The following is a 27,333-nucleotide window of genomic DNA, read 5'->3' as shown; positions in this document are numbered from 1 at the left end:
CATCAGGGAGGCTGCTGCTGCTGAAGTCACTTTTTGAGAATCCGAGGGAGGGAGGAAGGAGAGGGGAAAGACAGATCAGACTCGGCTAAATTTACGAATGGGCAACTGGGTTGCTGGGCTCCATTTATGCAGGGGATTGGGGCAGCTGCCTCTTTTGCAGAGATGCCAAGTTATCCAGTTCCAGGCTGGAGATTTTAGGACGGTTGTTGTTTTGAACTTAGAACCCAAAACACTGTGGGACTTGCCATATCCTATACATTAAAACCTGTGCTGACAAGTCCCATAATGCACCAGGATAAGGTGTTTAGAAATCCAGGACTGTCCCAAATTTTAAGCCTGGAACTGAGTAACTTGGCATCTCTACTTTTGCCCATTGGTAAGAGCAGTCCTATGTGTGCACACATACATAAAATGCTAGGATCCTAGGCAGGCACATAACATGTAAATGCTAGCTGGTGTCTCGATTATAGAATTGTGCTTAGAATGCATAATGATGTGGCTGTTAGAACTGTAGAACTTCCTGTAACCGGATAATATAGAAGTTCTCTAAGCAATGAAAGCATTACAAGTCAACTGCCATTAGCACTCTCCTCGTCTGCAGATTCCGGAGGGAGCACTGCTCAGCATGTCCCCTCCCTCTCCATCCTCAAGTATGTTGGATGTCCAGTTTTTGGGGCATGGAAAAGTTAGCAACAATACTTGTGGTTTTGATTTTCTCACGGAGAAGGAAATGAATGTTCCACCAACTCGTTCATAAAGTTCTGCGATACATATGCAAGGCACACTTTCTGCCATCCACAAGATGGCCGCCATTCGCTGCCCGAGTCCCACTCCCAGGCCATTACTACTACTTGCCCGTCATAAGTTCTTGCCCCCGTTTCCATGGTTTCCAGAAATGCGCGAGCCTGGCTTGAGGATGACGGGTCTCCTACGGTTCGTCTCTCAACAGCGTATCATCACGCCCCTCCCCCATACCTTTTCCCTTTCCCAATGAGCTTGAAGAATTTGGCGCATGCGCTGCCGGTCGTGGCTTGTCTTTTACTTCAGACAACAGGGGTCCGGACTCTCCGAAGAGTTTGTAAAGCAGAATCGATAAATGTGCCGGAGAGGACGAGAGACCATTGGCATGAGGAGCGCGCATGTGCGGCAAACAGCTGTCACCCACGCCACGCAGGATAGCAGTAGCGAGTGTAACAGAAAATCAGAGAGAAAAGGAGGCGGTGACGGACGGTTCGGAGCCTGGGCTTCGTATTGTTCACTGCCACCGGTGCCGCCTCCATTCTGCAGGTAACTCAAACGTGAAAAGTGTAATTTACACTGGGGGAGGGAGGGGTGCGAGTCGGTTCGTATAAACTGGGAGCAGGTAGTTGCTCATTTCGTGTAATTCCCCGGCTAGGAGAGAGGGAGTATTTCCCCACCCCACTCCTACGGTAACTCTCTTCCCTTCCTTCCAGTTTTCCTCTCCTTTGCCCATGTCTGCTGTTGTTGGTGCAACTCCTCTGGTGGGTGAGTGGTAGCCCGTAGAGCAGGGCCTGCACCCAGCATCCTCGTTCGAGCTCCAGATGTTTACTAACAACTATCTGCCCCAGGGATGCGCATACCCTGTGCTGGGGAGCCCCACAGAGGGGGGTGTGTCCGCTCCCCTGCGGATGCTTATGCTGGCAATTTTGGGGGTTGACTTGGCTCGGCCCTTTGAGTTGACAGCATAGTAGGGGGGAAGATGTGCTCTTGTCTTGAGCTTTCCACAACCCATGTAAACGTAAGGGCGAAACCCCTAGTAAAGTTGCCATCATTTTTCGGCATAGTGTAGGGAGGCTGATGATTCCTTTAGTATGTACCAGGTGGTCAAAATATTACGCCTTGATTTTAGTTTGTAATGTAGCTCGTGTCTATAACATAATAAATACACGATGTGTTTTGCTGCGGCCTGCACGAACGCAGGAAGTCTAATTTTATTTTCTTTAAGGTTGCTATCTGTAAACTTAGAAGCGTGCAAATGCAAGTGAAGTGTATTGCATGCGATTTGGTGGAGGACAGACGTTATTTTTTGTGATATTCTGTCTGTCCGATGGTACAGTAACTCTGGTGTGGTTTAAAGTTGTTAGCGCTGTATTTATCTTCATGGCAGTGCGAACGTTTGCGCATAGTTCTAACAGGGCATCCCTTTGTACATTTGGTACAATACCCAAGAAATAAGTTATTGCAGAGATATATCGTTGAAATATTTTATCTATGGCAAATCAGGAAACGTAAAAGGAGAACAAAAAAACTCGGATTATCTTGCTGTTTTGCTTTCCTCCCTCTTTTATCCAAACCCTCATTAGGTCCTAAAATTAAAATGAAAAAGTTTCATTTACTTCATAGTTAGACAATTATTTGTTTTGTTTTCTTTGCTGCTTCTAATTTTTTTTAATTTTCTGAGATTCATGCTAATGTATGTTTTGCAAGCTCCTTGTATGATTATAGATATACAAAACAAAACAGGTGTTTTGCTCTTTATCAGTATTTATTTTATTTATTTGGATTTTGCTCACACCTTTTTCAGTAGTAGCTCAAGGTGAGTTACATTCAGGTACATTGGAAATTTCTCTGGCCCAGGAGGACTCACAATCTAAGTTTGTACCTGAGGCAATGGAGGGTTAAGTGACTTGCCCAAGATCACAAGGAGCAGCAGTGGGATTTGAACTGGCCACCTTTGGATTTCAAGACTGGTGCAAACTGCTTAACTAAATTGTAAATACATGCTGAATAATTGAAAAGGAGAAGGAGATTAAAGGATCTTCTTAGTAAAGAAAGCGCTGATAATAAAAGTTGTACAGCTTCTCAAGATCAAAAACTATTAGAAGTTAGTTATAGTGATAAGTGGGGAAAGAGTGCAGAGCATGACTTTAATTATTTCCAAACCCTCTCTATGTATTTGTCTGTGTTTTGTATCAGTAGTCACATTGTGTTTTTGTGTCTTGCTATCTATGTTGTCTTCAACTTGGAGTGGTTGTGTGGTTTGAATGATGCAGTGTCTGAACATTTTGGTGACTTGGAAATAATAATGAAAGCAAGTGTGATAATTTATGGAGCCACTAGATGTCACTGTCAACAGATTTCAAAGGATAGATTTTACAGTTTCCCATGGGCCTAGGTCAGTGATGGCGAACCTATGGCACGCATGCCGTCGCCTCAGCCAGTTCCAGCCCCCCTCCGAATAAGTCATACCTGGTGGGAATTAAGGCGGCGTCGGCAGCGTCAGTGAAAAGCGTGCTGGCTCGACACGCCTTCAGCCTTCTTCTTGTCTCTCAAGCTCTGGTCCCGCCCTTGCGGAAACAGGAAATGAGAGACAGAAGGGAAGGCTGAAGGCGCGCCGAGCCAGCACGCTTTTCACTGACGCTGCCGACACCATCTTAACTCCGACCAAGTATGACTTTTATTCGGAGGGCGGGCGGTGCTCGGGCAGCCTGGTGCTGGGTGGGAGGAAGGAAGTGATGCTTGATGCTGGGTGGGAGGGAGAGACGGATTCCTGGTGCTGGGTGGGAGGGAGGGAGGCTTGCCACCTGGTGCTGGATGGGTGGGAGGCCTGCTTGGTGCTAGGTAGGAGGGAGGCCTGGTGCTGGGTGGGTGGGTGGGAGGCCTGCCTGGTGCTGGGAGGGAGGGCGGGCGGGAGGGCAGGGGGGAGAAGAGGGTGGCTGGACATGGGTGGCTGGAGGGGAGAGCAGGGGGAGAGGAGGGTGGCTGGAGGGGAGGGCAGGGGGGAGAGGAGGGTGGCTGGACATGGGTGGTTGGAGGGGAGAGGAGGGTGGCTGGACATGGATGGCTGGAGGGCAGGGAGGAGAAAAACTGCATAAGAAATGAAGAAGAAAGGAGGAAAGTAAAGAAATAAATGGAAAGGGTTAAGAGAACAGATAGAGAGCAGCAGAATCAGAGACTAGGACCAGTATGGATAGAAAAACAAAATCACTAGACAACAAAGGTAGAAAAAAATCATTTTATTTTCATTTTAGTGTTTGGAATATGTCCAATTTGAGAATCTACATCTGCTGTCTTATTTTGCACTGGGTATACTGGAGCAGTAACAACTTACAGAAATAATTTATAATGACAAAAAATCATGTTATTTTTTTCTCCTATACTAGTATAATAGTTTCAATGATGTCTGTTTATATGCGCCATGGCTGGTGTAAGGGGTGTGGCTATCATAGGGGTGGAGTCATATGTGGTGACCCCGCCCATAATGAGTACCGGTACTTGTTAGGTTAAATTGCTCTGTTGGCACTTTGTGATAAATAATTAGATTTTGGGTTGCTGTTTGGGCACTCTGTCTCTGAAAGGTTCGCCATCACTGGCCTAGGTATTGTGTTTTACTACTGCTAGGAGCAAGGAGGTTGAAGAAAACAGGATTCAAAGTGAACCTGTCAAATCCATTATGGGGGTCTTTTACCAAAGCTTAGCTCGAGTTATCTGCAGCAGGGACCATTTTATTCCTATGGGCCCTTCTGCAGATAACAATCTAAGCTTTAGTAAAAGACCCCCTATATGAGCTGAAGCCAGTAGGTGGAGCTTTTTGCAGTTTTAGTACATCCAAAACAATAGCAAACGCTATTGAAAACAGTAGCAAAAGATTATTAGAAATATGGGACTGTCTATGCATGGTTCATCTGTAAAAAGTCAAAAGCTGTTCCAGTTGGATAGGCAGTGCCTTAAAAGGTGGAGGACAAAAGACTTTTTTTTTTTTACTTATTTGACACATTTTAAATTTATTTGAAAGCTTCCCATATGTAGATATAAATATCATGAAATGAAAATTGAATATCCTTAAAAAAAAGCTTAAAAATTATTGTAGCTGGTAGCAAAAGCAGTTATAAACTCTCTGTATTTTGTGCTCATTTTTCTACAATGTTCTATACAATACAGATGGCCAAATTTCAGTAAGAATAGCCTATTTCCTGATGTGTTCATCTTAACTGTTGTAATCTGCCTTGGGAAGCCTGGTGTTATAAAGATGATGGAATATATTGAAATTAAATGGAAGTAGAATTAAACTCTCCTTTCATTGGGGCACATGAAATCACATCGTCATCTGTTTTGTAGAAGTTTACCTTTTAGATACAGAAATGGGTGATTCTGTTTTGAGCATGTTTCAGGAGCAAGTGGTTTTAAAAGTCAAAATAAAAATAAATATTTTGTTCCATGCTGATCTCTTTTATTTAACATAACTAAATGGGCTATAAGCCCCTAATGCAGGCCATTAGTTTTCTTATATTTTGTTCTTGTGATGACTGTGCCAAAACTGAAACTCTTCTATCTGGTTGATAATAAAAGGAGCTCATTGTGAACACTATCCACCCTAAAAGGTTGTTTTGTGGCTGTGCATGATGAACTGTGATATTAAATAAACAAGTATGTTTTTGTTCCTAGTCATGCATCCAAAGGTTATATAATCCTTTCAAGAAAGCCAGTTAATTGTTTAACTTATTAGTGGAACATAACCACGGTATGGTCATATTTTCAATATGGTAATACTAGGGCCCAGCTAAGGAACAAGGTTATTTTGAGTTAGTCTTCACTAGACCAAACTTGCTTTCCTTGTGCCCTCACCATCCAGCTGGATAGGCAGTGTCTTAAAAGGTGAAGGATAAAGGTTTTTTTTTTCACACATTATCCCAAGCAAAGTCTGTTTCAGTGTGGCTTATATTTGAAAATAGTGAGATGGAATAATATTAATTCAGTTGTATCATGGTAACAAATAGATGGATATGTTTGAAACATTTGGTAAAGTTGAGATTAGCATATATACCCAACTGGGCATCTGAAAGTCTATCCTTTAATGATGCCACATGTTCAGAAATCGTAGCCATAAGGATAGACAGTTATTGAAATATTATTACATGCGTACACCAGAACAGGCATTCATACACACATTGCAAAAGAACAACTTCTACAGAGTACATCCAAAACTTAAATTTTGTTTTCCCATTGCCATATTCTTCTTCACCATGTATGTATGCACATGGTATGTAAGCATACCATGATCTGTACCATGTATGTTTGTATGCACCTTAACGCTATACCATTTGTAACTCTGTTACCCGGAAATGGCAATCGCCATTATGGCAAGTGTAAGCCACATTGAGCCTGCAAATTGGTGGGAAAATGTGGGGTACAAATGCTATAAATAAATATTCCAAAGTTCCAGGCAGCAGATCTACAGATCAGCAGGACCCAAAGCAATCCAAAACAAGTAAAGTCAGAAACAACAAAGTTTATACCTAATTGTTCCACCACCCTTAGGATTCACCTTTGGGTTTATAAAGCAATACCATGTGCATGTGAGGTCTGGCTAAACAAATTAAAAAGGAGTTTAAATCAAATGCACTTAATATGTAATACTTGGTAGCAATAATGAAACAGTGATGGAATATTCACATAGCAAGCAGCGTGAGCCAACAGATTTATTTTCCATTGAACGTAATTTACTTTTTATGAACTTGGCTGCTAATAGTGTGCTGAACTGGACAATGTTGGCACATTTAGACTGACTCTGGACTTCTACATGAAGGTATCTTTGCCCCCATTATTAAATATCGGTTTTTAAAATACTTATAATAAAACATATCAAGTGCATTTTTATAATATAGCACTTTCCTTGTCATCAATCAGATGAATCCATTACGAATGGGTTGTGTCCACCTACCAGCAGGGAGAGATAGAATGCACTGAAAACCATAGTGCCTCTTGGCCAGCTAGCTCCATCTGCCTCTCAGTATTCTCTATCTCCCCAGCAGGGTTGGATGCAGCTTATTCAGCTTCTTTAGAAATCTGCCTGGGTGGCTCCTGTGCTTTGGTCAGTTGTAGCAGGGGTGTTGTGGCTGGTGGTGCCCACTTTAGCACATAGGTTCGCCCTTTCCCTGCCTTACCCGGCCCCCGATGTGGATGCAGGCATATAGGTTTGCATTATCCCTGCCTTTCCCACACTTTTTTTTAATTTTTTATTTTTTTTATTTATAACCACTTAAATTTTTACAAGTGATAAAACAACTTGCCGGAAATACAGAGAAAGTAATAAATAGGAATTATTTCAGTCAGGTAATTCTATTCTCTTCCTTAGACCACCAAATAGGGAGCGTGAAACAAGACAAGGAGATCAATTAAACAGTAAACAGAAAAAAAAGTGGTATTGACCTGATTATCCCCAGATATTACTCATCTAATTCGTTATTCCACATTGATCATCTGGTTGGCTTCTTCAAGGCCAATATGGTGTATAGTCAAATCATTTCATTGAAAACATACTTATTGTTCAATATTAGTTAGAAATAATACATCTGATTACATTCTTTCTCTTTTAAAAACCGTAAGTTATTTAACAATACATATAGTTAAGTTCCCACACTCTTCTATGTGGATGCAGGCACATTGGTTCGTCCTTTCCCTGCCTTTCCCACTCTTCTGAACCTCCGGAGTGCTTCTGTAGCTGTTGCCTCTAACTTTCTTCACAGCGTTAAAAAAAAAAAAAAGAAATCGCGACGCGCTTTTTAGCGCTGCTATTCTGAGGCTTCCTTCTGTCTGTGCAGCATGACCGGAGCTCTGGGACTCCGTCTGGTGAGGTAAGAGAGTCTTGTAGCTCCTCCGGGGAGGGCCCGCGATCGGGACATTTTTTGGTGCGAATCCGCCATTTTGAATTTTCCGCCGTTTTCGGCGATGGCTGCGGAGGTTGTTAAGCGCTGTTCACATTGTGGCAAGCGCAGATCCGTAGCGGGGCCCTGTAAATCGTGCTCTTCAGATGTCAGGGCCGGCCCGAGCATGGCGAGCGATGTTTCTTCCCACTCGGTGGAGCTAGCAGCGGGCGCCATCTTGGATGCACCGCATGGCTCGACCCCCGCAGGTGTGGAGGGGTCTGAGGCCGGAGAGGAGCCTCGGACGGAGGCTACCAGAGGAGCTGCTTACCCAGGATTGGAACCGGGAGGCCAGGGTGAGCCTTTCTCCCCTGAGTTTGTGTTGCTTTTACATAAAGCGTTCATGTTAAAAAGAGATCTGCCGCAGATGTCTGACTCTGCGTTGATACCTGGTTCCCCTCCGGCGGAGACCGGCCCGGGATTGCCATCAGGCGTTTTTTCCCCAGACAGCTGGCCGCAACACAAGTGCAGAAGGGTCAATTCCCCTTCAGAAAGTGCCCGCTTTCAGCAGAGGAACTCCTTTCGCTCGGACAAACGTTCCGCAGCGGCCGGCTCAAAGCCTTGAGTTCATGGGCGACCCTCTCAATGATGGTGCGCCAGCCCACGCCTCGATTCCTGCAGTTGGAGGACGTCTTTCCCTCTTTCTTGAGGAATGGGTCAAGGTGACCTCAGATCAGTGGGTTTTGGACCCGATCAGAGATGGCTACAGATTAGAATTCAATGCCCCGGTGAGAGACGTGTTTGTGGAGTCCCGATGCGGCTCTGCCGTCAAACGGGCGGCGGTAGAGGAGACCTTGCAAGGCTTGTTGCACCTCGGGGCGGTGGTCCCTGTGCCTCCCGCCGAGCTCGGCTACGGCCGTTACTCCATTTACTTTGTGGTGCCGTGAAAAGGAGGGTCTTTTCGGCCCATACTCGACTTAAAGGAAGTCAACAAGTCACTGAGAGTGCGGCATTTTCGCATGGAAACCCTGCGGTCTGTCATTGTGGCGGTACAGCCAGGAGAGTTTCTCACGTCTCTGGACCTGAAAGAAGCCTACTTGCACATTCCTATTTGGCCCCCATACCAACGGTTTCTCCGGTTTGCGGTGTTGGGAAAACATTTCCAGTTTGGGCCTTGCCTTTTGGCCTTGCCACAGCTCCCCGAACCTTTTCCAAGGTAATGGTGGTGGTAGTTGCCTTTCTCAGGTGAGAGGATATCCGGGTTCGCCCAAACCTCAACGACTGGCTCATCAGAGTGGACTCTGCAGAAGAGAGTCATCATGTAACAGCCAGAGTGGACTCAGTACTTCAATCTCTGGGCTGGGTCGTCAATATACCCAAAAGTCACCTGACCCCCTCTCAATCTCTAGAATATTTGGGGGTCCGGTTCGACACAGCCTCGGGGTTTGTCTTTCTACCCGAGCAAAGGTGGTGCAAGCTTCAGAACTAGGTCCGTCTGCTCCTGAGGATGCCTCGCCCGCGAGCTTGGGACATAGTCCAGCTGTTGGGGGTCGATGACGGCCACCTTCGAAGTGGTGCCATGGGTCAGAGCGCACCTGAGATCTCTGCAGTGTTCCCTGCTTCAACGATGGTCTCCAATTTCTCAGGATTACCAGCGCAGACTCACGTGGCTCCCTGTGGCCCAACTCAGTATGGAGTGGTGGCTCTCAGACAGCATGCTGCGGCGAGGAATGCTGCTAGTGCTCCCCGATTGGTGCCTGACGGTAACAGATGCCAGCCTGAAGGGCTGGGGAGCACATTGCAGGGGAAGGCATGCCCAGGGTCTCTGGACATCCAAGGAGTCGGAGTGGTCCATCAATCGCTTGGAGTTAAAAGCGATATTCCAGGCGCTTCTGGCCTTTTACACGACCCTGGAGGGACTGGCTGTCAGAGTTCTGTCGGACAACATGACAGCGGTGGCCTACATAAATCAACAAGGTGGCACTCGGTGTCAAGCACTGGCCGCAGAGGCCGCTCATATATGCCCCTGGGCTGAGCTACATTTGCAGTTTCTGTCAGCATCTCACTTTGCAGGTCAGAGCAACGTGCAAGCCGATTATCTAAGCAGGCATCAAATCGACCCAGCGGAGTGGGAACTGGCAGACATGTTCCTTCAGATCTGTGCCAAATGGGGGATGCCCGTAGCGGATCTTATGGCGTCAGGCGCAAATGCCAAAGTCCCGTGCTTTGACATCAGACGGAGAGATCCTCGCTCGGCGGGGTTGGATGCCTTGGCTCAACCCTGACCTCAGGGCCTCCTGTATGGGTTCCTTCCTTGGCCCTTGATAGGGCGAGTACTCCTGCGGATTCGGCTGCATCAAGGAGAGGTGGTTCTCATTGTCCTGGATTGGCCCAGGCGGCCGTGGTATGCGGACCTCCGACGGATGCTGGTGGAGGCTCCCCTTCCTTTGCCTCTGGTACCGAATCTGTTGTCACAGGTGCCGGTAACCATGGAGGACGCCTGCTGCTTTGGTCTTACGGCATGGCTATTGAGAGGGCGCAATTGAGAGACAAGGGCTATTCCAACAAGGTCATCTGCACTCTCCTTCAGGCCCGCAAGCGTTCCACTTCCGTTGCCTATGCCCGGATTTGGCGCCAGTTTGAGGTTTGGTGAGAAAATAAACAGCTGCTAAAGCGATTACACCCATGCGGGCTTCTGTCTCGCCGATACTTGACTTTTTGCAGGATGGTTTACAAAAAGGCTTGGCCTATAATTCCCTGCATGTTCAAGTGGCAGCCTTAGCATGTTTTCGGGGGAAGGTGGCTGGCCTCTCCCCTGCTGCTTGTCCGGATGTGGCACGGTTTCTTAGAGGGGTGCTTCGGCTGCGGGCTCCCTGTCCGGCCTGGAACCTGGGGTTAGTTTTAAAGGCCCTTCAGTGTTCGCCCTTCGAGCCGCTTAGGCGAGGTTTGGAGAAGGATGCGACCCTAAAGACTGTCTTTTTGGTTGCCATTACATCGGTGAGATGGGTGTCTGAGCTCCAGGCGCTGTCCTGTCGAGACCCATTTCTGCAATTCTCAGAGTTCGGAGTTATGGTACATACTGTGCCTTCCTTCTTGCCTAAGGTGGTTTCAGCGTTTCACCTAAACCAGCCTATTTTCCTGCCCTCCTTTTCTAAAGAGGAGTTTCCAGAATCTTTTGGGCAGTTGCACCTTCTGGATGTGCGAAGGGCTCTGTTGCAAAATCTGCGCATGCCAAATGCTTTCAGGACCTCTGATCACCTTTTTGTATTGTTGTCAGGTCCTTGCAGAGGGTCTCCAGTGTCTAAAGCCACTCTGGCTCGTTGGCTCAAAGAAGCTTTTTTTTCAGTATATCTGCTGTCTGGCTGGCCTCCGCCTGAAGCCTTTAAGGCACATTCCACAAGACCGATTTCCTCTTCTTGGGCTGAAACTGGAGCACTCTCTCTTCAAGAGATATGTAGTGCAGCGACATGGGTGTCTAAGCTCTCATTTGCCTGACATTACAGGCTGGATGTGGCTGCCAGGTGGGATGCGCATTTGGAGCACAAGTGCTGGTGCGTGGTGTGGCCTGTTCCCACCCTATCTAGGGATTGCTTTGATACATCCCATTCGTAATGGATTCATCTGTTTGATGACAAGGAAGGGAAAATTAGGTGAATCCATGAGCCCTCCTTGATTGATTGTTTGATTGATTGATTAATGCTGTTTTGGGTTCAGCTTTTCCTGTAGATATGTTACCTCATTGGGAGAAGTTGGAAAACAGTCTTCAGGATTTCTGTTCTGTTACAGGAGGTTGAGTTCGTCCCTCCTTTGAATTACTGCTCCTGTTCTGGGACGTTCGTTCGCTGTGAGGAAAATTCATGTTATTCTACTTTGTGGTGTAACACTGCTTTGGAAGCTTCAAATACTGAGAGGCAGATGGAGCTAGCTGGCCAAGAGGCACTATGGTTTTCAGTGCTCTCTATCTCCCCCTGCTGGTAGGTGGACACAACCCATTCGTAATGGATTCATCTGCTATGACTAAAGGAAAGAAAATTACCAAGGTAAGAACCTAATTTTCCCTTTCCAAAAATACTAGGGGGCATGCGATGAAGCTACAAAGTAGTTAATTTAAAACGAATCTGAGAAAAAGTTTCTTCACTCAACGTGTAATTAAACTCTGGAATTCATTGCAAAGGAATGTGGTAAAGGTGGTTAGCTTAGCGGGGTTTACAAAAAGGTTTGGATGGCTTCCTAAAGGAAAAGTCTATAGACCATTATTAAAATGGCTTGGGGAAAATCCACTGCTTATTTCTGAGATACACAGCATAAAATGTATTGAACTTTTTTGTGATCTTGCCAGGTATTTGTGACCTGGATTGGCCACTGTTGGAAGCAGGATGCTGGGCTTGATGGACCTTTGGACTGTCCCAGTGTGGCAGTACTTATGTAACTGTTCCCCGCACATTCTCCAAGGTCATGGTAGTGGTGGCGGCTTTCCAGGAGAAGGCAGGTATCTAAGTACATCCCTATCTCGACAACTGGTTGATCAGAGCGACGTCAGAGCAGGAAAGCCGTCTGGCCACCAACTTGGGTCCTTGTGCTCTTGCAGTCTCTGGGCTAGGTTGTCAACTTGTTGAAGAGTCACCTGGTTCTTTCTCAAATTTGGACTATCTGGGGGTGAGGTTCGACACGGCACAAGGCCAGGTGTTCTTGGAGGGTCAAGCTGATCTCTCAGGTGCACAGTCTGTTGCGGTTGATGAGCCCCCGATCCTGGTGTTGGGCTGTATGGTGGCCACTCTGTAAGTGGTGCCGTGGGCCAGAGCACACATGTGTCCTCTGCGGTGATGATCGCCGATGCCCCAGCAGTATTGGTGCTAGTTTCCTTGATTGACCCGGGTGCAGCATGGGCTGGTGGCTTTGAGACTTCCAACTTGCAGTGGGGGATGCCGTTGGCTTCTCCGCAGTAGGTCACGGTGGTAATGGATGTTAGCCTATCGGGTTGGGGGTTCATTGTCACCACCAATATGCACAGGGGTGTTGGACTGTGATGGTAGCAGTGTGGCCCATCAATTGGCTGGACCTGCGAGCGGTGGTGAACGCCTTACAGGCCTTTCAGGAGTTGCTGGAGGGCAAAGCGGTTAGCATTCTGTTGGACAACTTGATGGCTATGGTGTACATCAATTGACAGAGTATAGCACTAGTGAATGAGGTGTGCAGCCTGCTGGAGTGGGTGAAAGCCCATGTTCGGCATCTGTTAGCAGTGCACATTGTGAGCCACTGAAATGTGCAGGTGGACTTTCTCAGTTGTCATCTCCTGGATTCGGTGGAATGGGAGCTGTCCACAGAGGCATTTCTCCAGATCTGCCAGAGTTGGGGAACGCTGGAGATCGACTTGATGACGACCCGGATGAATGCCAAGGTGGCTAGATTCTTTAGCAGAAGACAAGAGCTTGGGTCCGCAGGGTTGCATTCCTTGTTGCAGCCCTGGCCGGAGTCAGTGCTTCTTTGTTTTCAGTCCTTTGTTTGGTAATCCTTGTGACTCTGGATTGGCCACAGAGTACTCGGTATGCAGACTTGGTCCATCTTCTGGTGCAGCCACCCTTGCGACTTCTAGTTCTTCCAGACCTTCTGCATCTTGGTTTGGTTCAGGTGGAGGATCCCTTCTGCTTTGGTCCTATGGCCTGGCTCTTGAGAGATCGAGATTGAGGAGGAAGAGCTGTTCATTCTCATTGATAGCTACTTTGCCTCAGGCTTGGACGTGGTCTATTACGATGGCATATGCTCTGGTGTAGCGTACCTTTGCGTCGTAGTGTGTGGTCGCACATAGTCACCGTTGCGGGTGTTGGTGCCGCAGATGTTACCTTCCTACAGAATGATCTGCAGAAGGGCTTGACCTATAATTCTCTCAAAGTTCAAGTGGCAGCTGTAGCCTGCTAAAGGAGAGTGTGTCGGGTTCTTCCCTTGCGGCTCATCTGTATGTGGGGTGTTTTTTGCTAGGGGTTCTTCACCTTCGTCTTCTGCTTCGCCGTCCATGCCTGGCCTGGAACCTGAATCTGTTGCTTAGACCTATGCAGAAGGTGTCTTTCAAGCCTTTTGTGCAGGGCTTCAGATAAAGATGTTACCCTGAAAGTGGTATTCTTTTCGTGGCTATGGTGTCAGCGCATCGGATTTTGGAGATCCAACAGTCGTGTTGAGATCCATTTCTTCAGTTTTCTTAGTCTGGAGTGACCTTACGTATGGTCCCACCCTTCTTACCAAAGGTCATCTTGGCATTTCATCTCCTCGCTTTCTTCTTTCATTTCAGAGGATGGCTTATCCAGAGGCTTTGACTGTTGAATGTTCGGTTCTCCTTCGTTATTTGCAGATGTCTAATGCGTTCTGGTGTTTGAATCATCTGTTTCCTTGTCATCAAGCAGATGAAGCCATTACGTATGGGTTGTGTCCATCAAGCAGCAGGGGGAGATAGAGAGCATTCAACTTTTCTCAGTGCCTCATGGCCAGCTAGCTCCACTGCCTCTTCAGTATTCTCTATCTCCCCAAGCAGTGTGGCTGCAGCTTCTTCGAGCTCCATCAAAATCTGCCTGGGGGTGGCTCCTGGCTTGCCAGTTGTTAGCGGGGGTGTTAGAGGCTATAGCAGCTTCACTTTGAAGGCACATAGGTCAGCCCTTTCCCTGTCCTTTCCCACTCAGTGGATGCAGGCACATTGGTTCGCCTTTCCCTGCCTTTCCCACTTATCTGAGCCTCCGGAGTGTTTTTATTTACCTCTTTTGCCTCTGCTTTCCTCACAGCGTTAAAAAAAAATAATAATAATTAAAGTCGCGTCGCGCTTTAGCGCAGCGATCTTGGAAAAGAGGTTTTTTTCTTGAGATTCTTCTGCAGGACCGGAGCTGTGATACTCGGTCCAGTGAGGTAAGAGTGTTTTCTGACTCCTCCGGGGTGGGCTCGCGATTGGGACTTTTTTGGCGCGAACCGCCATTTTTGAATTTTACTGCCGTTTTCGGCGATGGCTGCGGAGACTGTAAAGCGCTGTTCTAAATGTGGCAAGCGCAAATCAGCAGCGGGGCTCTGTAATTCGTGCTGTACAGACAGTAGAGCTGGCCCGAGCATGGCGAGCGGCGATCTTTCGCACTCTGAGCTGGCAGCGGACGCCATTTTGAATTTTCCACATGGCGCGGCCTCCGTTGCGACGGAGAGCCCTGAATCCGGGGTGGGGGGGTCCTCTGAGCGAGGCTAATAATAGAGCTGATAGCCCTGGGCAGGATCCGGGCGGTCAGGGAGCGGTTTTCTCCCATGATTTTGTTTTAATGCTGCATAGGGCATACATGCTTAAAAGAGCTCTTCCACAGGGCTCTTCGGACCCTCTCCCTGCCCCCCCGGTAGATCCTGGCCTTTTGGAGTTGGCTTTGCCTGTTTCTTATCCTCCTGATAAACGCAGAAGGGCTAATTCCCCTTCTGAGTGTGGCGCACCCCCCTTCCCCCCCCCCCCACCCCCGTGGTCGGGCTATGAGGATTCTGAGGGGTCTGGCAGAACTTCTTGGGCTGAGGAGCCAGAGTCAGGTGCAGAATTGCCACGGGAGCTTGATGATCCGTCTGCGGTGAGGATTTTCCACCGGGAGGAGCTGCCAGCGCTTATTTCAGATGCCTTACAAGCCCTCTCGATTGAAGATCCTGGGAGTGGCACAGCCGCCTCGGTTAATCCAAGGATGGCTAGTACCAGAAAGCCTGCTCGAGCCTTTCCTTTGCATGACTCCATCTAAGAGCTTATTTCGGCTCAATGGGCTGACCCCGAGGGACCTTTGAAGCTTGCCAGGGCTATGGGGTAATTATACCCTCTGAGTGAGGAACATTTGGCTCGCTTTGCGATGCCTAAAGTGGATGCCCTGGTCACGGCTGTGACAAAGAGAACTACGCTCCCTTTTGAAGGAGGTGTTGTCCTGAAGGATATTCAAGACCGCAGGCTTGATTCAGTTCTGAAGCGGTCCTTTGATTTGGCAGGTCTATCTGTTTGGGCGTCTGCATGCAGTTGTTATGCTGCTAGAGCCTGCCTGGCTTGGTTACAGCAGGCAGTGGAACAGCCTGGTGATGGAGCGGAGACCTTATCTGAAGTGGCTCCGCGGATGGAGTTGGCCTTGTCCTTTTTGTCTGACGCCCTGTATGATATAGTCAGAGCTTCGGCTAAGCAAATGGCTGTAGCAGTGGCGGCTCGCCACACTCTTTGGCTACGATATTAGGCGGCGGACATGGCCTCTAAGCAAAGGTTGGTGAAGTTGCCCTTTCAAGGCCTTCTGTTTGGTGAGGAGCTGGAAAACATTGTTAAAGGCCTGGGGGATTCTAAACCTCAGCGCTTTCCTGAAGATAGGCCGAAGCCTTCCTCTAAGGGTCAGGCGGTCCGCTCCTCTTACAGACCTCGCTTCCGTGAAGCTAGAAGGTACCGCCCGGGGCGTGCTGCTGGGTTCACTTCGCGTGCCCGCTTTCTGCAGAGAAACTCCTTCGCTCGTACAAACGTTCCGCAGCTGCCGGTTCAAGGCCTGGAGTTCAGGGGCGACCCTCTCAATGATTGTGCGCTGGCCCTCTCCTCGTTTCCTGTCATCGGAGGAAGACTTTCCCTCTTTTTCGAGGAGTGGGCCAAATTCTCCGCAGATCAGTGGGTCTTGGACCTGATCAGAGAGGGATGCCACAGAGAGACGTGTTTGTGGAGTCCTGATGCGGTTCTGCTGGCAAACGGGTGGCGGTAGAGGAGACTCTGCACAGTCTGTGCCAGATGGGGGCTGTGACCCCGGTGCCTCCCGCCGAACAAGGTCTAGGCCGCTACTCCATTTACTTTGTGGTGCCATGAAAAGGCGGGTCTTTTCGCCCGATCCTGGACTTAAAAGAGCTAAACAAGTCCTTAAGAGTGCGGCATTTTCACATGGAAACCCTGCACTCCGTCATTGCGGCGGTACAGCCAGGAGAGTTTCTCACGTCTCTGGACCTGAAAGACGCTTACTTGAACATACCGATTTGGCCCCCGCACCAGAAGTTTCTGCGGTTTGCGGTGTTGGGAAAACATTTTCAGTTTCGGGCCTTGCCTTTTGGCCTCGCCACAGCTCCCTGAACCTTCTCCAAGGTAATGGTGGTAGTAGCTGCCTTTCTCAGGCGAGAGGGTATCCGAGTTCACCCGTACCTAGACAACTGGCTCATCAGAGCAGACTCAGAAAAAGAGAATCATCTAGCTACAGCCAGAGTGGTTTCAGTCCTTCAATCTCTGGGCTGGGTCGTCAATATGGCCAAAGGTTACCTGACCCCCTTGCAATCTCTAGAATATTTGGGGGCCAGGTTCGACACAGCCTCGGGCTATGTGTTTCTTCCTGAACAAAGGCGGTGCAAGCTTCAGAATCAGGTCCGTCTGCTCCTGAGGATGCTCCGCCCGCGAGCTTGGGACATTGTCCAGCTTTTGGGATCGATGACGGCCACCTTGGAAGTGGTGCCATGGGCGAGAGTGCACCTGAGACCTCTACAGTATTCTCTACTTCAACGATGGTCTCCAGTATCTCAGGATTATCAGTGCAGACTTTCTTGGCTCCCTGCGGCCCGCCTCAGTATGGAGTAGTGGCTCTCGGACAGCATGTTGCAGCGGGGAATGCCGCTGGCGCTCCTCGATTGGTGTCTAGTGGTGACAGATGCCAGCCTGAAGGGCTGGGGCGCACATTGCCAGGAATCTAGTAGGAGCTTCAGGCCATTTCTTATAGAGAGCTCTTTTTGTTGTTGTTCTCGGACATGGTAGAGCTCCAAGTGTGCCATCTTTTCTTCCCAAGGTGGTTTCGCTATTCCATCTCAATCAGTCGGTGGTTCTTTCTGTTGGTTATCAAGATACATAATTGGGCGTTAGAAATGTGCAACCCACAGCATGATACTGAATGAGCTAAATTTTTCTACCATTATACTACTACTACTACTACAATATTGTCATCCTTCAATAAACCATTAGTTTTGGAAACACATTGGTCTGCCCCCTCCCTTGTTTTTGTTTCTGTGGACTATTACTAGGGGGACACTTATGCTCTCTTTTTGTTCTGTGTTTCACTCACTGAAGTAGACCATGTGATTCCAACAGTGGGACAGTGTTTTAAGTTTTTCAGAAGAACACCTGAATCAGCTGTTGCAGGATCCTCTCTACAGAAGAGGAAGAAGAAGAACCCCACAACTTAGAGGATACATTACTTCAGAAATGTACTGAGATTGTTGCAATCAGGAAGAATGTGATACACAACAAACTACATTTTTTGCCATTGTAAAGTATTGCTGTGCAAAAAAATTTCCTGTGGGTTGCACATTTCTAATGCCCTATGTATCTTGAAAGCCAACAGTTCCTTGATCATTGGTGTGTGGTTCTGAATGAGTTTTTTGAGTCATTTTAGTTGTCATCCTTCAATAAGCCACTAGTTTTGGAACCACATTGGTCTGCCCACTCTTGTTTTTGTTTCTGTGGACTGTTAGTAGGGGGATATTTCTGCTCTCTTTTTGTTTGGGAATGTGGGTAAACCTTTTTAGTTTCTTGTTCATAATGATATCTCATAAACTCAGTACATTTCTTGTGCTTTTATTTCAGATGTTCTTTGCATAAATAAGTGGACTAACTTTGTATCCAAGATGAAATAATGGACTTCATGCATATTGTAATAAAGATCATAATGTATACTTAGTAACAGCTGCTTTTTAACATATAAAAACTATATGAAAGGGCTTTTGGAAATCAAGTGAATCCACTTAGGAATCTTTTCCAAATATATTATACAGCAGGGTGAATCTTTATTTCTGATTTTTTAATGTTGATTAATTGAGTACTAATTGATTATCACCAATTAACATGTTTATTTCATTAAAAATCTAAACTAGCAACATTTGTAAACTTCCTTGTTATTTAATAGGAAAGGGGTATATTAAGTCTATTTAAACCATGAACTATAAAAGCATTATACAGTGTCATTGCATTTTGTGTAGGAATAGAAACATTATTTTAATCTCTTCAAATTGCAACATATCAAGTAGGATCTTGGCTTTGAAAATTAGCTTTATTCTAGAGGGACATGCAATTTCATTTTGTATTTATTCTTTTTTTTTTTTTTTTTTAAATAGGCACTAAGTTGGTGTTTTGTCACAATGGCTGCAGAGTGTTCGAACAGTCCTTCAAACCCAAGCTGCAAAATCCTGACCTTCAGGCCTACATTGGAAGAGTTCAGGGATTTCAACAAGTATTTAGTGCACATGGAAATGAAAGGTGCACATCGAGCAGGTCTGGCAAAGGTAAAAATTGTGGGTATTTTATACAGTACTAAAAAAAAAAAAATTCTCTGAAGAAATGGCTTCTGCTGAGAAATGGAAGAATGATTCTGGTTTGATTGGAAATGGAAGACACAGTGGGATCCTTTAGCATAAGTAGAAATTTAAATAATCTTCAAAAATATTTTTTTGCATCTTTCATGTTTATTGAAATTTTAAACAGGAGTTAATAAACATCGAATCAGTGTCAATTACACAGGCAGTATCAAATACAGACATCAATGGTAGAGTTCTTTGTAATCTCTCGTACACAGCATAACTCCTCAATATTTCCTTAGGGCACTCACCCCCCCCCCCATGTCTATAACAAGAGTACAACTACTGAGAGAGTGTGGCAAACTTAGACATACCATAAAAAACGAAATCATATTGTAACAGAGGAGAGCTTAGCAAGAAACAACTGGCCATGTGCTTTCAAACTGCATATTCTGCCCATGCATGGCAACTAAGGGATTTGCCTTACAAGACATATGAGGAGAGACTTGATGACCTGAACATGTATACTTTGGAAGAAAGGAGAAACAGGGGTGATATGATACAGACTTTCAAATATTTGAAAAGTATTAATCCGCAAACAAACCTTTTCCGGAGGTGCGAAGGCAGTAGAACGAGAGGACATGAAATGAGATTGAAGGGGGGCAGACTCAAGAAAAACGTCAGGAAGTATTTTTTCACGGAGAGAGTAGTGGATGCTTGGAATGCCCTCCCGCGGGAGGTGGTGGAAATGAAAACGGTAACAATTCAAACACGCGTGGGATAAACATAAAGGAATCCTGTTCAGAAGGAATGGATCCTAAGGAGCTTAGCCGAGATTGGGTGGCAGAGCCAGCCGGTGGTGGGAGGCGAGGATAGTGCTGGGCAGACTTATACGGTCTGTGCCAGAGCCAGTGGTGGGAGGCGGGGCTGGTGGTTGGGAGGCGGGGATAGTGCTGGGCAGACTTACACGGTCTGTGCCCTGAAGAGGACAGGTACAAATCAAAGTAGGGTATACACAAAAAGTAGCACATATTTTGTCTTGTTGGGCAGACTGGATGGACCATGCAGGTCTTTTTCTGCCGTCATTTACTATGTAATCTTCTCATACTTCCGCAGCTCTGCACATACACGCAACCAGAGAGAAGGAGTCGTAGTAGTTTCTTTTCATGTCCTGGCAATGGTCATCTTAGTTGCCAAGAGCAGAATTAAGATCATTTGTTCAGATAAGGAGCCAGTCCATGGCATTGGGATTTTTCCCAATAGACACACCTCCGGACCAAATGTCTACCCATACTGGCACCAGGTCTGCAACTGATGCCACACTGCGCTCCAGAAGTTTTGACTACAGGGACACTTCCCGCACAAGTGCTGAAAACATTCCATAGCCCCACATCCTCTCCAGCAAAGTTGAGCCCCAGTAGACTGTGCCCTAGGACCTTGTATTCTAGCAAGATACCAGTAGAGTGTCAAAACCAGCATGAACTTCAGCTGTTGATAATTAGAGACTGTTGAGCATCTATGCACATAATCATAGATCAGTAACCAGTCCTCCCTTTCATAGTGAACCCCCAACCATTTTTCCCAGCGTTCTTCATGCAGGGGCTCTAGGACTGGGCTGAGTTTAGAAAGGGCTGTATAAAGGCAGGACAAAATTTTAACCGAATTAAATAAAAGGGTTTCCAGATTATGTGGTTTACAAAATAAATAAGCCCGTTTCAGTGGGTGTTGTAAAACATCTCTAAACTGAAAGTACTGAAAAAAGAGAATTTTTAAACCCAGCAGGTCTTGCAGATGAGATAGTGAGGGAATGACCCCCGAGGGGCACACATCTCTACAATGGGGCAGATCTAGTAGCTCCAACCAATGCTGCAAGTGGTTGAAGTACTCGGTGGCAAAAGGTATATAATCTCTTAAGACTGTGGGGGTGGAACATCCCTGAAACCTACAGAAAATGCTTCACCTCAATCCAGCGTTTACTTGAGGCATCTAACAAAACATGGGGAAATGTGAATGACCCCCCTCCCCCAGTAACTCCCTTTGCTGCCTCCTCTACACATATTCATGAATGGAGTAAGGAGCTATGTGATATATTTTAAGGGATACCCACAACTTTTCCACTGGGCGATCCTGGTGGTGCTTCAAAGCTCGGAGAGCTGCATCTTTATAATAAAACCATAAGTTCGGGAAGCTCAAGCCCCCAGTCTCCCGCATAAGAGTTAATCTAGCCAAACTAATCTTAGGTCTCTTTCCACCCCAAAGTCTTCCATTTCTGAAACAAAGATCTGTGTAACACTAATGGAAGTTGGAAAAATAAAAATCTAGGAACTATCATCATTTTCATTACCTCTACCCTGCCCATCCAGGAAAGTGCAAGGTCCATCCACTCTCCTAGCAAGGTTCTAGTAGAGTGTTCTAGTGGCAGATAGTTAAATCGAAAAAGATCTTGAACTCTCCCTGATAACTTAACTCCCAGATAAGGAAAGCCTTTTGTGATTACTTGGAACGGAATATCCTTCAGCTCATCTTCTTTAGTGCTATTAAAAAGCAGGGCCTCAGTTTTCTTTATTAATTTTTATACCCTGAGTGGGCAGAGTACTCCTCTAACTCTTTCAGCAAAAGGGTCAACGAGGTCCTAGGGTTTTTAACAAAAAGCAAATTATCATCAGCATAGAGCAAAATTTTATGTTCCTGCTGTTCTTTCAGGATCGCTTTAATCAAAGGATTAAGCCGAATTCCCTGTGCCAGTGCCTCTATGATGAGAGTAAATAGAAGTGGGGACATTCAGCAACCTTGATTGACCCCTCTCCCTACCTGAAAAGGCTCAGATTCCTCTCCATTTACCATGATTTGACTAGAGAGGGTCACATACAGAGATCAAACCCATTGATCATATTTGCCTCCAAACCCCATCTTCTGCATTACCATGAAAAGAAACTCTCACTCAACCCTATTGAATGCTTTTTCAGCATTGATGACCACACACACAGCCTTAAGCTTGTCCTGCTGAATCTGGGGTATCAAATTAACCACCCTCCGGACATTATCCCCTTGCAATCTACCATGTATAAACCCGATTTGATCACAGTGCACCAATTTTAGGCAGGTAACTTTCCAATCTAGATGCCAATACTTTAGCAAAACATTTCTTGTTGGTATTTAAAAGTGCAGTAGGGCAGAAGGAGGTGGCACACAGTGAGGCATCTTTACCGGGTTTAGGAAGTATCACTACTTTCGCTTTATACATGCTGCTGGGAAGCGGAATCTCCTCCCTAGTAGAGTTAAATAATTTAGCCAAAAAAGGGGCTAAAACTGGGACTAATGGTTTGCAGGAAAACCATTGTCTTCCGCTGCTTTGTCAGGCTTCAAGCCCTTAATAGCTTCCTTCACTTCCCCCTCTTGAATATCTCTATTTAGCCATAACTGGTCCGATTTGGAGAACTGAGGAAGAGAAAGAACCTGCTGTGAGTGACTATCTTAGGCTATCTGGTACATACAGATGCTCATAGAACTTCTTAAATTCAACTGCTGTAGCCTGGTTAGAAAAGGTACTATGGTCCTCCAAATGTTTTAAAGATTGCACCCACCTGGAATCTCTCTGCTTCTTAAGCTACCAAACTAAAAGCTTACCCGATTTATTATGTTCTAAATATTGACATTTTGCTCGTGCCAATAGATACTCCATGTGGTGTGTTTCTATCAGATCTAGTTGGTATTTTGCATTGGCAAGTTTCCCCAGGGCTACAGGACTTCCAGTGCTTGTGTGAATATTCTGAAGAGAGGCAATTTCAACTAACAAGGCCTCCTTTCACTGTTCTCTCTCTCTTTTTCAGGTGGGCTCCCTTAAGCAACCCTCTTATGTAAACCTTAACAGCCTCCCATACTGAATGAGGGGAGACCTCAGTCATATCATTAAGTTTCAACGATTTTTATTGATGATTCAACATTCGAACAGAATCAATAAAGTCAAACACTTTGTGATCGTAATAACATGTCATAGTTGTATACATACATCTTAACTGCATCATCAATATTTTACACCATTTTCTCCCCCTCTACCCCCCCCCCCTTAGCATCTTCACATTGATCTTACTTCATGGTACCTATTCCTTCCAAGGTCTATTACAGGACTTTACCAATCTAAAGCATGGAGTGCATGTCTACTGGGCTCCCCATTTGCTAGGGCGTTCCAAATTTATTGAGCACAGCACTTCTTGCTTTATGGGAGATATTTTGCAAACACTTAGTCCATATATTGATAAACTTCTTTCTTTTCTTTGGATTACCGTAGGCCGCCCTGGCCTCCCAGAGCATTAATTCATGCAGCCTATTTCTCCAGTACCAAAAGGAGGGTGGATCCACTTGCATCCAGTGTCTAAGTATACATTTTCCCCCACTGCATGTGCCTTGCATAAGAATAACTCCAGATTTTTGTCTGAAATCCCGTAAGCATCACTTTTGTTCAAAAGCACTCCTCTCCAGGAGGGGAGCAATCTTTGCCCTGAAAGGTGTTCAAGGTATTTCTGTATCGTTCTCCAAAATAGTTTTGTTCTATCACATCTCCAAAATGCATGCAAAAAGATATTACTGTCTCTATGACACTTAGGACATTGGGCATCAGATATCCATCCTGCTCTTGCTGCTTGAGTTTGTGTTATGTACCACCTATGGATTACCCTATATTGACTCTCCTGCAACTCTGCCCCACCCACTTGTTTTGATTTATCTTTTATCAATTTTGCAAAATTTATTCCTTTCAACTGGTATCCCAGGTCTTTGCTCCATGTCTCTTTGAGTATCTCATAGGTACGGGGGTGGGGGGACTGAGTGACACCAAAGCTCTATGTAAACTCGATATTGACACCTGTCCATGTGCATCCCCCTCAGGAATTCACGAAGCCTATGTCCCAACCTCGTGCTCAGAGCTCAGTCATATCATTAAAAGAAAGATATTGTACTCATTCCGATTGTAACCAATTTTGAATATTTGGTTGTGGTTTTGAATATTTGGTTGTGCTAACAATTGCACTTTAGCCCTCCAAGCATATTTAGAGGCCTTAAACCCCACCCTCTGCCAGGATCCCACCATCACTATAGGATGAAACCCCAGGTCTGCCCATTCCGCCAATTGGTAAACCAAACCCACCAAGTAGTCTAACCTTGAATAGGACTGATGTTGAGCTGAATAATAAATATAGTTCCAAGTAGTCTTGTTTTGTTCCCTCCAATTATCCACCAAATTCCATTTAGCCAGAAGGGTATAAAGGTGCTTAGTGCTGGGCAGACTTCTACGGTCTGTGCGCTTAGAATGGCAAGGACAAATAAAACTCGGGTATACATATAACCACGTAAAATGAGTTTATCTTGTTGGGCAGACTGGGTGGACCATAAGGGTATTTATCTGCTGTCATTTACTGTGTTACTGTCTTTGGTGTAACGTCTAGAATTCTTGTGTGAGGAGTCCAAAGGCCCAATAGTGCAATTAAAATCCCCTTTGACAAGGAAGACCCCATCCCCAGGTGGTAGAAAGTTTTTAAATGCTTTCTCAAAAAATTGGTGTTCGGATGCCACTGGGGTGTATAAGTTTAGAATTGCAAGATTCACATCATCTACTCTACCTTTAATCCAAATAACTGTCCCCTACTTATCTGCTTTAGATTCTTGTAAAATAAATGGCAAGGTGTTCCTGAACAGAATAAACTATGCCTCTTTTTTTTTTTTTTTTTTTTTTTTAATTTTTGGAGTCCCCCGATGAAAAATAGATTTCTCCCTCTTTTTAACTTGAGATTCCTCTGGGGTAAGCTTAGTTTCTTGCAGTAATGCTATATCAATATGTTCCTTTTCAGGACTTCTAGAATCTGTTTCCTTTTGATGAGACTGTTTTAACCCCCTAACATTTCAGGATCCAAATTTAATTTGTCCCACAGGCATTAATAAAGACCATCACATCATATGTTGCACTCATCTGTATATTCACTACACTCCTCCAGCTCATCCATCCATCCTGTAATGGCCAGACACTCCCTCCACACTCAGGTATCCATTTACTCTGTCATCCTTGCTCCCCCCCTCCCCATCCCAACACAGTATAACATCAGGTTCAATAATCAACCCGACAAAACCTGTCCTTCTCCTGGTAATGAAACCCCCCTGCCCCCTTCCATACTGTGAAAACACATCTGTCAATGTGAGAATACCAACACATTAGAGTGGAAATGATACACAAACACTGCAGGATTTGGTTATGACTGAACTACGAGATAAAACTAAGGACCCCACGGTGGGGGCTAAGCAGATCAGAAGGTGTCTTATATTCTTTGGCTATCAGCAGCTGCCCTGTGCAATCAAATCCCCCAACAGTGCACATGCAGTCTTAACTGTTTCAAAGCTTATGGAGCCAGCCTTCACTCCTTATGATGGGAATCTATCATGAGACATCCATCTCACGGGGAATCACTGCCAGGACATTTGATCTTCCACCACATGCATGTCACTCTGGTTCTAAGACAGGACTATCTTCTGTTCCGGAAGAGCTGACTCCTTCTGAGGACTTGCCGCACCTGGTAGATCTCCCTGAGCTGTGATCCCGATCGCCCACCAGCCTGGCTTATTGGAGACCTCTTTCAAACTTGACTCGTGCTTACTTCCCCGTTCCTTTGCTCTTTGTGGCAGCATACTCCATCTCTGTCTTTGTGGGGAGGTCCTCTGCACCTGCCTCCGCACAGTTGAGGCGCCATCTTTACCAAGAGATCTTAGAAAGGATTTAACATCTTTAGGTGAAGAGAGAAACCGGCTCTTGCCATCCACCAACACGATCAGCCTGGCCGGGTACCACAATCCAACCTGGTAACCTTTAGCTTATAGCTCCGGAATTCTTTCCGCTTACGAATACTTTCAAGATACAGATCTGGATAAACATGAATCTCCGTATTGTCATACTGGGCGGGCCACCTTGTCCTTGTGGGCCTTGCGTAGTATATATTCAACTTCTGGATATCAGAGCAGTTTTACAATTATAGCTTGTGGAGGCAGATTAGGGTCTGGGTGTGGGCATAATTCCCTGTACGCTCGCTCAGTTTCATAAGGAGAAGAACTAGATGAATCCGGGAAGCAAGTCAGCAAAAGCTTATGCACATAAACTGCTGGAGCTGTCCTTCCGTGCCTTCTAGCACTCTCACAATTCTAATATTTGATCTTCTGTTCCTGTTCTCCTGATCTTCAACCTTGTCTTGCAAAACCGCACCGTTTCAGTGCGCTCACCAGCTGCCTTATCTTCTTGGTCCATAATACGTGCTCCGTTGCATCCACACGCGCACTGATCACAGGGAGCTTTTCTTCTTTTAGCCACCACCAACTCCGTGATTTCAGCTTAGGAGGTTTGAATCGCAAGAATTCTCTGTTGCATATCTGGAGCAGGAGTAACAGGCTCCAAAGTGGCCAAAGATATACCCTGGCTTTGTTCTCCACCACTTCCTGCCTCCATGCTGTCTTTCGGTGCCTTAGAGGCTTTCGCCGCATACATTTCTTTAATCAAGGTGGACGCTTTAGGCTTAAGTTGCTTCAGCATATCGCTAGCCATTTCCTATCTCGTTCATTTCCACTCCTGCACAAAAGGACTCAATATTCCAGATCTCCGAGAGGAATTTTGTGATGGGAATATCGGAGCTCCCTCAAGCACGTCCGATCCCCATGCATGCCAACCAGAAGTCCCCAACAACACAAACAATTTCCAAAATATACTCTGCCTCCCTTCTTCGTAAAGAATTTAATTAAGGCTAGTACTGACTTTAAGCTATGTTTGGACATATTTCTCGAAGACAGCCATTAACAACCAGTAAATGAAGAGGCTTGGGAAACTTGGTCTGTTACTGCTGATAGTGAACAAGAGGGAATGGATGTTCCTGTTTAGATTTGACGGATATTTCTGCTAAGTGATCACATTGACCACTGTCAGACAGGATGCTGGACTTGATAGACCATTGGTCTGACAAGATATGAAATTTTTTTCTCCCCTTTGTTCAGGTAGGGTGCACAGGGTCCAAGTAGTCTGCCTATTACTGCAGAGAGAATTCTGCGCAAAAAAAAGTAAAAATTCTGCAGAATTCTGCATACTTTATTTGTGATTTGTTTATGCAGAATTCCCCATTATAAGGGCTGGCATCTCCCCTAGGTATAAAATACACCCTCCCCCCCATGCACCTTCCTACAGACCTCTATCTCATTCCCATGGCACCCACCATTTTTTTACAACCTCCCCTCCCCATTCTCCAGGCCCCTCACTTCCTCCCTCTCTGCACCCTTATGGACTTCAGCGCAGCACGAGCAGGAGCTGCCTAGTAGCATGTTGGGCTGCTTCCTTTTTCTATTCTGTTCTGGGCCAGACTGTTCCTTTGAGCCATGTGAGCCTGTACAACTGTGCATCAGGAACTGCCAGGGACCAAGGCGGCAGAGGAGCTGA

At 46.0% G+C, this 27,333-nt stretch overlaps 1 protein-coding gene across 1 annotated transcript in view; it reads left to right on the top strand.

Moving 5' to 3' along the window:
* The first annotated feature begins 1,039 nt into the window (after nt 1-1,039).
* The window catches only part of KDM4C (lysine demethylase 4C), an 865,731-nt gene continuing 839,437 nt past the window's right edge, over nt 1,040-27,333 (top strand). The window contains exons 1-2 of the mRNA XM_030194306.1: nt 1,040-1,287; nt 18,699-18,866. Of these exons, the coding sequence (XP_030050166.1) occupies nt 18,723-18,866 (144 nt within the window). The 5' untranslated portion in view covers nt 1,040-1,287; nt 18,699-18,722. The remainder of the gene's footprint in view (nt 1,288-18,698; nt 18,867-27,333) is intronic.

Source organism: Microcaecilia unicolor, chromosome 2 (assembly GCF_901765095.1).
Source record: "Microcaecilia unicolor chromosome 2, aMicUni1.1, whole genome shotgun sequence".
In the NCBI taxonomy this organism is placed as follows: Eukaryota; Metazoa; Chordata; class Amphibia; order Gymnophiona; family Siphonopidae; genus Microcaecilia; species Microcaecilia unicolor.
The sequence above is the reverse complement of the archived record's forward strand: the minus strand, read 5'-3'. Positions and strand labels throughout refer to the sequence as shown.